This window comes from Rutilus rutilus (assembly GCF_951802725.1).
Source record: "Rutilus rutilus genome assembly, chromosome: 3".
Classification (NCBI taxonomy): domain Eukaryota; kingdom Metazoa; phylum Chordata; class Actinopteri; order Cypriniformes; family Leuciscidae; genus Rutilus; species Rutilus rutilus.
In genome coordinates, this window is record NC_140211.1 from 23,433,691 (window position 1) to 23,446,897 (window position 13,207).

The window sequence follows — 13,207 nt, forward strand, 5'->3', positions numbered from 1 at the left end:
AAAAAAAATTAAATAAAAATTTTGGCCAAAATTATAATTAGCAGTTGACCAATTATTTTTCGATGGCCAATGCCAAGATCACAGAGAACAGGGTGGCTGTCTATTTATAATTTATATCACTTATTTAATTAGAAATAAAACAATATATATAATTTGGGTACTGGGAATCATGTTTTTTAAACAAAGACATGGTAACACTAATTTTACATGCAGCACATAGTGAAAATGACATAAATATGACAGTGGACAATTGAATATAGTTGAAATTAAGAGTTTAAAGTTGCAGAAATGCACACTTCAGAAGATCTCACAGATGGACTTGACCAAGTCTGCAAGGTTTGTGAAATTAAATGTTTATTAGATATTCAAAGATGTTTAAATTATATAAATGCGTAGGCCTATTTGCTGAACGCTGATGGTAAATGATAAAGTATTATAGTGTTTGCCTTTCTATTATTAGTAATATAAAAGCAAGCACCACAATACTTTTTCGTATACAGTTTACTTTCTTTTTTTAACAGTTCTATCTAATAACTTGAACAGAGACTGTAAACTAATGAAGACAGAGAATAAGAGCACTGTGTGCTTAGGCACTGTTCTCAGCTCTGTCAAAATAAAATTCCTCATTTCCGACACATTGGCCAACTAGAAAAACTTATTGGGCAACTCCGATATTTAAAAAAACAAGCAGAATATCATATATATATTATATATATATATATATTATATATATATATATATATATATATATATAAGCTATATCGGTCAACCACCAATTATAATATAACCCTGTCTGCACTTTTTGATTTAAGACGCTCACTGGCCTGCCATAATAATGTGGGTGCACTCTGTCACCACTAGACATCTCACTCACATGTACACAAACACTTCTGTAGAGAGACTGCAGTGTGCTCTGAGTCAGTTTGCTTTGGCTCAGAATCAAATCGACCATCATCACCTTGGCAAACAATTCCTGGAATCCTGAATAAATTATTCATCTGAACAAGTTCCCTCCCCGCTGCCTGTCTCAACCCCCCTCCTCGCTCTCTCTCACCCTCTAAGGCCACAGACTGAGCTTCACTTAATGAATCTGGCTTAGTGTGTGTGTGCACACAAAGAACTGACCAAATACAGCCACACCAATGATGATAACACACACACACACACACTAGTTCTGCTTACATTCAGCAGTGAGTACTTCAGGACAAAATGAGGAAGAAAATGAAGACAGAGGGAACTGTGTTAAACACAGAGGGACAACAGTTCAGGGGCCTCTGAGGCTCAGTAATTTAAGGGCTACATTGACAAGCACAGCCGTCCAGTTCTTGCCCCCACACGGCCAGCCCTCCCCTCATGGCCGCACACGCACCATCCTGCCCGGGGCTCTAACGTACCGCAAAATCAGCACCAATACAAACTCACAAGCGCGTTAATAAAACAGTTATTTAATAGTATTCTGAATCTGGTGGATCCTGAAAGCACATGGCAAATCTGGCACCTATGTGCATTTTCCTTCCGTTCTTTTCCAGCCAAAAGCACTACATGAAGGGTAGACTGTGTTATTAGACTGCTGTCATCACTAACTCCAGAAAGAACAGGGAGTACATGCTCCAATGAATAATTCATGCATTTGAGTCCACTCAGTCAGGGCTCTATTGATAAACAAAAGAGAGGCTCTACAAAAAAAAAAAAAAAAAAACCAGTCGATTAACCTGTTTGCGCAAACCCCCTGCACCTACCCTTCCCTCCCTTTTCATTTTCTCTCAGTCTCTCTCACAGCTGGAGATAAGTGCCTGACAAAACCTTTCAGAAAATGCAGTGTCTGTGAGAGAGAGACATGTGGCCCAGACACACACACACACACACACACACACAAACACAGAGTAGCTGATGGATCGTGCATACTGTTCCAATTCACCACCCTCACACTGATACCATTAACCTTGTGAGGCCTCAGGGTGAGAACCATAAAGGGCCTCTTCAAACTGAGCCCTCCTCATATGACTATACATCATACCACTACTAATGACATAGACCAACCAACACCCCCATTTCCTCTATTTCTCTTTCTCTCTCTCCTTTAAAATGCATAAAATGCATTTGTTACAAAACCAATCGATCAGTTTCAGGAAGAAAAAACAATTAGGGCAGCCTGTAATAGCCACCATTCACATCAATTACTAAAAAAGGTTAAATAACAATTCCTACTAGATGAGGCTGACCTAATGACCTTTAACTGGGCCGGCCTCAGTCTGTGCCTCCATCTTTGTCTTGATTTTCTTTTTTTTTTTAGTTCTGTTATGTGCAGACACCTCTTTTGGCTACTTTTATTTATAGAGGCAGCATAGGAAACAAAAACAAGAAAGGGGAACAGATTCAGGAAACAAATTCAAACTTGCACAAGCCAGATTCAAACTAGGCACTAACCACTATGCCTCTGACCACTGTAATCAATTTAATCATATGCATCACTACTCAACCATATACTTGCATGTTTTTGTGCATGCGCCTTTTGCAGACTCTGACAGATAAATAAAAAAAAAGCTATTAAGCTGCAGAACATTTCAAAACCCCTACGCTGTCCAATAATGTCTGCAAAGACCCTGCTGTGTTACTGTCGTTTCTTTGACCAGACAAACTCGTTGACTCATGGCAGAGGACACAAAAAAAAAAAAAATTGACAAAAAACACAAATGAAGCAAACAATGCACAACAGAAATATAGTGTCAGAGTACATCACATACCTGTTTATGCATTTCAATGTTGAGCCCATAGGACATCTCATAGTACTGCAAGAGAAAATGAGAAATGCATTCAGCACACAAGTAATAGTATTATGATACTGCCTACAGTAGCACCTCTCTCTCTCTCTCTCTCTCTCAATTTATTTCCTAGTTTAACAGACAAAAAAAAAAAAACAAGCTAAGTACACAAAGCTAAGACACAGATCATTGCCTGATTATAGGAGTAGAGAGCGATGTTTATGAATCTCTCTGCTAACACTTATTTAGCGACCACTTACTATTTACTCAGTCAGCACCACTACCATTCACAGAAGCAGAGTTCTCAAAAGTTACTAAACAGCTCTTAAAAACAAACTAAGCAAAGATTGACAAATAAGCATCTTATTTATCCTTCACTCTCTCTTTCTACACCCTTTTCATCTCTAAGAAACATTTATTTTCCCTCACAGGCATCTGTGTCATCTCAAGATAAAAGTCCTTTTTCGACCCTAAAAATAGTCGATCAGACTATGTTCATCCAAACAACTAAGGCAAACATTTTTTTCTTGGAGCATGTCTGTGTATTTCAGTTAGTTTATCTGGTAGTGGCCTTTTTACCACACGGCATTCCTCCGAAAAATAATATTTAACAAAGGTGCCAGCATGTTGAGTCAATACCTACTGCATGTTCAAATAAGATAAGAGAGAGTAGAGCCCAGTTAACACTGTTCAACCTGTGTACTGTTACATCACATCCTGATGGAATTCAGTTTCTACTCACTGGACTTCTAGTAAAAAGTGTTCTGCCACACTAATATTAGTGTGATTCTTGAATTGCACACAAGAGCCAACATTGAGTGACTGAAATCATCCTGAAGGTTGATAATGTTTCAGCTGGGTGGTAAACAACTATACACACTTAAATTGTATAAATGCATAGATTGATTTTCAATTGGCTACCTGAGAAGATCAATGACAGCCCAACAATCGTCGTCTTTTACATTCACTTAACACAATTATCGTAACATTCTTATTTAACCTTGACAAATTACTCACAATAGAGTGGACCCTTAAATGCCGTTCATAACAAAAAAAATCTAAACCTGATTAGACTGAGCAAGCCAGCCTTTTTTCTTACTCGAGTCAAGAGACACTCAGCACCTGGAAGATGGAACAAGAAGTAACTCCCTGTCCAAAACACCCTCCAGGCATTTTACAACAAATAAAACACCCACACTCTTATAATCTCACCACTGATCCTTCGGTGCAATCAATGCAAACGCTATTACACAATAAATAGAGGTAGTGGATACTAAACATTAGCTCAGATAGCTGGCTGGTGGCCCTATTGATGTTTTCATGGAACAAAAGATAGCAGACCTCAGATTAAAAACAAACTTGCTCTTACCATGACATAATGTCGCTGCATCTCTGTCTTCTCATTTGCCAGTTTGTCATACTCCACTTTAAGACTGTAAGAAGAGAGAAAGAAAAGGAATGAGCTCCAATCGTTCCTGGATGGCAAAGTCACTTCAAAATCTCTAGGTGGTAACACACACATGGGATTTATTGACACAAAAACGAATGTTGTTTTTTACAGTCGTTTCAATTAAATTACAAATAAAACATTAACCACTATTACAGTTAGCATACTGTACATAATGGTAAATTACATAATACATAGTTTAATATGGTTATAGTTACTTATTAACTCTGTTATGACAACTGCCAGGCTTAAGGTTGCACACAGACTTAAAGCAGAATCAGAACCGTCTCTGAGTCTACAGGTAACAGGTGTGAGATGTATCATCATATAGGTGATTAACAGCAATATTTACCTGTGGTACTGAGCTTGAAGGAACTGAAATTCATCTTTGATCCTGTCACAAGATTCTGCTACAGTGAATTTGAAGCCTGGCTGACCAGGCTGGTGAGGTGCCTGAAAAATAATAGCCTTCATTTATGTAAACTGCTGTAAACCATAAAACTCACATTATTCATATAGTCTAACCTAGTCACTGATGCAATATGCTATTATACCAACTGTTTTTTAATGTGTCACTGCAGCTTTGACTTCCTACCACTATTACCAAAACAAACATCGACCTTCTCCATTTTACAGCAGTCCATATAGGTCTCAGGTTTTACTTTCACTGTGTTTTTGAACAAGTCATGGGTATAACCACGGGTGTCAATAACACATTTCATGCTTCCCGATTTTCAAGGAAATTATATTTCATCGGAGCTGAATTGCGGTTTGTCAGAAGTGCCCAGGCGCTCCCTCGAGCTCGGCCTGTCGGTGGTTTGGACACTCTAGTGGGAACAGCCTCCAACACTGAGCAGCGGTCGGCGCGACACAGACGGGTCACTGCGTCTAAACAGCCCCGGAGAAAAACTAGCAACTGATTCTCCTCCTTCCAATTTTTTCCATTCATTTTTTTTTTTTTTTTCTACTTTAAAGTGAGATGAAAACGTACCACTGTTCAGAAGCAAGTTAACGGACACCCACAAGAGCACATTATTGTTAAGTTTTAGCAGAAATACAGGACACGCCGCGCGAGAGAAACGTCACGCGACACAATAGTGCGCGAGGATCACGAGCTCAACGGTCGAAAAGGTAACGCGCTCGCGCGGCGCTGGACACAATGCATCAATATAATTTATGTTACTCACCGGATGCCGGCCCTGCGGATACATCTTGAATGTATCCTTTCTGAAGTGAATATCCAGGGGATGTGTCGTTCTTCAGTAATCCGAGTAGATGAGCGAGAGCCCGTCCGTCACCCCTCCCTGCACTCGCGGACACACAAAGCCCAGTCGGTCCACCCGATCCACGCGCTTCTCGCACTCCTTTCCCCCGGTTTAACCCCTTTATCCTTCACAGAGCCGATGAGCAAAACAAAAACACATCGCGTTGGCTCATTATCTCCAATAAGAGTCAAGCATTCAGCTGCGCGTGTGCTGTAAACACAGAATAGTTGTGTAGAGTGAGTCAAACACACATTTGCTGCTTGTCATTTGCGCTGCGAGCTGCGACTAACAAGCTGCTTACAAGTCTTCTCGCAATAACAAGATTACCTGACTGCTGTTTGCTTGAATGTAACCCGACAAGATTACAGAACAATGTCAAAACCGCGAGATAAGACATACAGCAACCTAGCAATTCCTCGATAAACAGATTAAAAAAAAAACATTTATTCCGTTTATCACAATCGAGCCTCGAAGTGAATACGAAATTGGAAAACAGGAACAGAGAAAATAAAGCACGAAGAGCGCTCATTTGCTAAATAAACAGTCTAGATTACAAGTGGATTCTTTTGAAAGTTATCTTCCGCGTTACCTTTAGTCTCCATAAAATCCTTTTCCGCGAATGTAAATACAGCATTAATTCCTTTCTCCGCGGAAACGTCGAAGTCCTCCACTCGTGACCTTATACGATCAGTATTAGGCGCTGGTTGGGAATCAATCCCAACCCTAGAAAAGCAGCGCCTACAACCGCTTCGAGAATGGTTTCCTCTGTTGAGACTCGTGTCTCGCTTGAACACAATTCGCAGAATTGTGGTTGTTGGAAAATTCCCCCAATCCCTATTTGCTTGTTTGTTTAAAAAGGTCTGGTTGTGAAAAGTTTGCCTCGTACGAGCCAGCCGCTCTCAATCGCTTTGCCTAGTTTCTCCAACACTCGCAGTACCACACACAGACTGCCCACTGACACGCGGGCTCAACTACCGCGAGAACAACCGAACGCGACCAATCAAATCTCGAAAAGGACTTCACCATGACCGACCAATCAAACCTGGGATCCCACGTGGGTCACGCCTGTTCTGCGCGTGCTGATTGGTCAATCAAAATCTGACCTCATGTTCGCCATTTTGGCTCTAAAATAGGTTGCTTTCCCCGTAGACAAACAACTTACATGAGCGACGATTGTTCGAAGTCTAGCCACAAACTGAAATCTCAAGAGATAGATTGTAGCCTAAGAAATACATTTTACAAGCGAAATTGTCTGTTGCGCTTTTATTCACTGATTTATGACCATGGCTGCTGCTGGCTACTGCTGTTTCAACGAAAAGCAGTTGTAAGTTTCATTAATTCTGGTTATAATTACTTTGACGTTTCATGAATAATGTTTTAATGTCATATTTTCAATAAACTGCGAACTCGTCACTGATTTAAAAAAAATTGAGCGACTGGTATGAGCCTAAACATCCTTCAAATGTCCAGTTTTATCCCTTCCAAGGACGCCTATAACAGTGATGCGAGAGGGCACCCACATTGCCAATGTATAGTTATGCTACCGATTCTGAATGTAACTCAAATTAACAGCATAATCTGTGAAATCAGCCCTCATTACTTGATTCACGCTGTCTGCTCAGCAACACCCTCCATGATGCCCACGTCTGCGACCGAAAAAAAAAACCCAACCTATCATGTGTTGCTCAGACCCACGTGGGGCGCGGCTCGTTGTTCTGCGCCCGCCGACCAATCAGAGCGCTGGCCTGCATCTGATTGGCTTAGAGCGACACGGGTTGTCAGTTCGAGACCTAAGTTGTCAATCAAGCCCACGAGGGGTAGAGCGCTGACAAATGCCTGTGCCTCTCAGCCTCCCGCCTGCGAATAGTGCTTGGAATGGCTGCTTAATTAGCTTCGAATGGCTTTTCCTTCCAGCTCAAACAATCTGTCACTACCATGTGGTAAAAAGAGCCCTGCGTAAAACAAAAGAGGGAAAAGCTAGTAGGGGCTAAATATCAGTTTGATTTTTTTCCCTATGTATGCAAGTCGCATAACCACAAAACAAAACATTTATTCCACTTAAAGGCTGGTTCATCGTAGCCAACTGTTTCTGGCTTTATTTGTTTTCACCAAATAGGGATATAATCTGATATGTTTAATAATCCTCCATTGTTATTTATTTATTTTTAGTCATTAAAAAAAAAAAAAAAATTAGACATTTGCTGTATAAAACACAAATCTGAGATACCTGATCATGGAATGCATTGTTAAACTGAAGCTTCTGTCTAATTGGACACATTTAAGATGTTTGCACTCAGGGACTTCAGGGTCATTTCAATACAAAAAGATCTGTGAAAAAGCCAACCATTGTTCGATTAAACTGTAAACTTTTGTCCATCCTATTTGGGAGGGTTATTGGCTGGAACAAATGTCAGGAGTGGAATCAGGGATGGAGCATGGAGTCACAAAGAGAGCCATAATTTATGCAGTACTGTTTTAACACTTAAGAGAACTGTACATCAACATTTGTGTCAGTGCACAAATGTAAGATTGTTTTTTTGTTTTTGTTTTCTCTCCTGGAATTACAGAAATGTTCAAAATGCTAAACTGGGTTAATGGCAGACATCCTTCTATGAAGAGTAAGCTATCTTCAAGCCACTTGTGTACCATTGGTGTGCACAGAGATAATGGAGATTTCCTGCTTGCTCAGTGACCCCTAAAAAAGGTCTATATAATACAACAAAAGTGAGACTCAATGAGTTTTCAACCCACAGACAAGGGCTAACAAAGTCCTGTCAAGTCTATTTTGATGACCATAGTAACAGCTGAAGATGACAGACTGCACCCCACCCCTCTTTTCAAATTACTGCCTTGGCTATAAAACCAAGTATTTGTCGTATACCTGCAACAGTTTAATTTCACTGTGTGTTTATGTGTTGCTATATAACCATTGCTAAAGGATCGAACTTATTTAGCCGCAATATGGAGACGCACAACTGATTCATACCCAAGTGTCTGTTCATTCGCACCTTTGTTCTGACAAACACGCTTTGTATTTTCATGCTAATGTATCTCCAAATGATAGCTGGCAGGATTATCCTCAGTATGTGAGAAATGCTTCTTTCTCATTCTCTGCCTTCCTGTTTTTTCATCCACACAACCCTCCTCTACCTACCTCTCTCTTCTTTGCTTGATTTCCCTGGTAGTGGAGCAGAAAACTAGGTTTCGACTCTGATGGTGTGCATGCATTGTGGGGCGCCTCTGTCTCTGGATTATTGACGTGCTTTCATACGTGGGATTGGGGCCTGAAAAGAGACATTCCTGCTTACAATAGCTTCAGTGTGCAGCGCTCGGCTGAATGGGCCATGGTGTATCAGAGTGACTTGTCAGGCTGTAATCAATGCAAACAGGATGAAAGGCCTTATCAAAAGAGACAAATGCAGACATGAGCACTGTCGCCAAATGAAAACAAGAGTAAGAAAGATGGAGGTTTTGGCAGTTGGCCCTAGCCTGTTGTATGTGGAGTGTGTGTGTGTGTGTGTGTGTGAGAGAGAGAGAGAGAGAGAGAGAGAGACACAATAAGCACTTAGAAATTCTGCTTCTGTTCCATGCAGTAAAAGTAATATCTTCCAATCAGGAGCCTTGGCATAACCGTGCTGACTCACACACTGCTCAAAGAAATAGCATATATTAGATGCTAATGTGCAGGTAATGAATGATATATATCCATATAAAAGGACTTAGTGCTTGTGGATCTGTGACCGTTAATCCAACACTTTGATTTGGGAGCTGCCAGAGATGATGGGTAAAGAAAAGCTTCTCTTTAGGGATTCGCCTCCCAATCCAATCTGCATCTGTACTGATGGATTCACTATAATCTCACCATAAAGAAGAAAGAGATTCCACACAGGAACCTGTGGCACATAAGCCTGTTGAGAACTCAGCTGGCTGTCACAGTGTGTGAGTGTGTATAAGCCTGTTTTGAGCGCAGCTGAGTGTGAGTGTGTGTGTGTGTGTGTGTGTTAGGAGAGGGTGTTATATGTTCATAAGCCTGTTTGGGACACAGCTGCCTATCACAGCTATTTGAAAAGCTCCGGGGGTAAGCCACAGGGGCATGAGAGCTCTCTTGAAAAAACTTGGCAGCAATACTTAGCTGAGTTTTTCTCCATGTTGTCTAAGGAATCAATAGCTGTGTCCACTCTTAGGTTCAGAGACGGGTTAAGTACACATTTAAAGAGAATCTGGATTATTTTTTAAGGCTTAAAACATTTATGTTAGACTCTACATAAAAATGGTGGAATGGAGAACATTTTATGATCCATAAGAGTCTGACGTTTCTTTGGGAGAAGGACTATTGCTTTTATACAACAGGTCAATAAACAAAAAGCTAGGGATATGTTCACAACCCGATTGGTCGGCTTGATACGAATATTTCACGATAGAACTTACCGAACTGGGCTAAATGTGTCCGCTGTATGTGCGGATAATGTGTAAAGGAATAAAAACAGCAGCAGGAATATCCCTCCGTCACACACAAATTAATATCTGTATGTGAAGATCACAAATGAGCATCTGCAACTTACTTTCAGCTACTCATCTGTGGCGCTGTCATATCTGGCTATAACATGTCATATAGTCTATAACACGTTCTCACATGTTTATTATAGAGTAAAATTTACATATGTGATTTCAACAACCAGGTGCATTTAGACTTTTCCAGTTTCATCTGGAATGCGTCTCAGACCACCTCCTGAAGTCGTTCGAGTGATCGGATTTAAATCCGTCTCGAAAGCGTTTCAGAGGGCATTTACACCTGGTCTTTTCACGATCGGATAGCTATCCAATCAGAGAACATGGATGAAGTGACCAGGTGTAATTAGGCCCTTACATTTTAGACACAATTGCCAGTTACATTGTTCCAAACGAAGCCACAGCAGAAGTGGCATTATTGAATTAATCAATGTTCTTGAACGATTCAGTTGAGTGATTGATTCAATGTCTCATTTCATTCCTGAATGAATCAATGTGTTTGAATGAATCAGTTGAATGAATGAATGAATGAATGAATGAATGAATCAGTGAATGAATAGTCATCACAAAAAATGACTATTATATCGCTGCTCGATGAGACTGAGATTAAATTATCTTGACTTTGATCATTTATTAATATGTATATATTATATTATTATTTTTATAGTAAAATAGTAAACGCATTACATAAGTGCTTTCACACTTTGAGAGAAAAAGCGAGAGAAACACAGAAAGAAGCAAAGAGTTCTTCAGAGGGGTGCAGTTATTTTTAGTGATTGAGACAAGTGGATAGGGCTTTAAAAGCAGGTCAACAAAGTGGCCAGGTGCTGCAGGCGGAGTGTGAAAGCTTGGGGGGACGAAAAGTCAAGCACCTCCTCAACACCGCCAGTATCTGTAGTGCCAACCAAGCTATCATCTGACAGAGAACAGAGGATGAGAGGAAATATAGCTGGCTTTACACCTACACACACATAAAAGCCCACAGATATACTTGTTCATGCTCACTAGCTGTGGAGTGGGTCTACTAACACTCTCACACATGGCACCTCTCATTAAAAACTAGTAACTGTTTAATGAGAAACTATATATATGTTTCCTAATAAAAAAAGACAACAACTTGATCTATAAGCTGATGATGGTAAATGTGAGGCTTTTGTTTGTTGGAAACATGTATCCTTTGTTCTCAGCTCCTTTCAGACATTTTGTGAACAATTTGACAAATCACAAACACTCAAAATTTCCCCGGGGGTGGGATATTGTTCTCTATGGGAAGATTTCATGTAACTATTCCCGTATCCTTTGACACACACACACCTGTCCAAATGCAGTATTGTAGGAGGCCCAGTGTAAAACAAAGGTTATCACCTCAGATCAAGTCTTATGGGAGACACGCAACAAAGAGTAGTAGTCCAGCCCAGCCCAGCCCTGAGGGTCTCATTAGCATGACACAGCTGTGATCAAGTTAGCACACCCAATATGCCCATGCTACCCCCCTCCACCCCGCACAACAGCATTACTGCAAATAAGTCTTAAATGGAACCTGCTTTTCTAATTAATGATGCTATTTTTTTTATATATATATATATTGATTAAAAATATATTTAAATAGCTGGATTGACACATTTTCGATTATAGGGTCAGTGACAAGGTGTGGTACCACTTCATTTGCAAAGGACAAATAAAATGATAGATATATTTATTTATTTGTTTATTAGTTTATTTACACATTGGTCAAACATAACTTACTCTTAATGACAATTAAGAACAAATATTCATTAATTTACAATGTTTTTTTATGAAACAAGCAACACTTTTTTAGTTGTTCTGCCCAATGGCCAGAGATCTGTATGGGAATTTACGTTTAAGACCACAGGTTATTCGAAAATAATTTTAGCAATAATTATTTTGTTGAAAGGACCTTTATCTGCTTTTCCCAGCTGTCATTCCAATGAAAAGGCTTCAGATTTTTCACTTAAAAGGTGAAGCTTTAATTTGTGAAGCTTTCACAGACTGTTCTTTTCTTCAGAATTTTCTAACATCCAGCTGTCTTCTCCCTTCTTACTGCTCATTATCTCGTGTCATTATTTTGATCAAAGATAAACCCCCAATTCACATGGCAAAAGGTGCACATACAGCACTGTAAGTTTAGAACTGTGCAGAACTGAATAAACACAAAAGCAGAGACCTATGTGTATACAGACACACACACACACACACACTACATACAAACAGTTCTGTCTTGCAGACTTATGTAATGCATATAACATCTCTCTCTCTTCCTTACAAATCTACACAAATGGAAGAAGATTTCATCACATCCTTGACCTGGCACTCCTGTGGAACTCTATCATGCTTTCAACATCTACAATTCCTTGCTCTCTCGTTCTGTTGACTTCACAGAGTCCCGCTACCTTGTTATCAGTGTCTCCCTGAAGTCCACTTATAGAGAAAGGGTTAGGGAGCTTCCCAAGGTCCACCTAACTCACTAGAGACTGCTGACTATTCTGCCACTAAAGTTCTCTCTTTCTTTATCTACCTCTCAGATAGCAACACATTTCCCAAACTCTTGGACAAACTCCATCAGTGTGTAGCCAATCACACTGTGAAACTCAGATAAGGTTAAGTACTCTTTGATAGTATTATTGAGTGAGTTTGACACTTATGCAGAAGGAGAGAGCTCACTGTCACGGCCCACAACCCACCATCAGGCACATATTTCTGCAGGCATTTTTCATAATGATATTCATAACCTCAAGACTCAGAGGATGGGTGAATATGTGAAAAATAGATCGATAACTCTTGTTGATGGTACTGTTTTGTTAACTGTACATTCAAAGTGGGGGTGCTTTTTGGCCTTGGATTATACTATGCTAGACCTCTAATATGTTTTCAGAGTAAAATAAATAATGTATTCAAATCATGATTTACTAAATATCTAACAAACAAAAAAACTATTTTAACATCGATGAGTTCATATTTTCATATAATCTTTGAGGGAGATGAAAGAAAATATATTTGTCTTGCTGTCCTTGATGGAGGACTTAAGCACAAAACTCGCCTTCAGCTTCTTAATCCATAATTAATGCTATATCATTTTAATGCTGATATAATTTTGAATACATAATAAAACTATTGGTGGATGGATGCCAGAGGACTCCGGATGCCGGAGGACTTGTGACAAGTCTTTACTTCCTCCTTAAGTTATTGTACCTGCTCTGAAATAC

The 13,207-nt window shown here is 39.8% G+C and overlaps 1 protein-coding gene across 1 annotated transcript in view; it reads right to left on the reverse strand.

Moving 5' to 3' along the window:
* The window catches only part of tle3b (TLE family member 3, transcriptional corepressor b), a 37,578-nt gene extending 31,141 nt beyond the window's left edge, over positions 1 to 6,437 (reverse strand). Inside the window, 5 exon segments of the mRNA XM_084404059.1 lie at positions 2,745 to 2,789; positions 4,132 to 4,195; positions 4,562 to 4,662; positions 5,397 to 5,684; positions 6,064 to 6,437. Of these exon segments, the coding sequence (XP_084260185.1) occupies positions 2,745 to 2,789; positions 4,132 to 4,195; positions 4,562 to 4,662; positions 5,397 to 5,420 (234 nt within the window). The 5' untranslated portion in view covers positions 5,421 to 5,684; positions 6,064 to 6,437.
* Between the last annotated feature and the right edge of the window lie 6,770 nt (positions 6,438 to 13,207).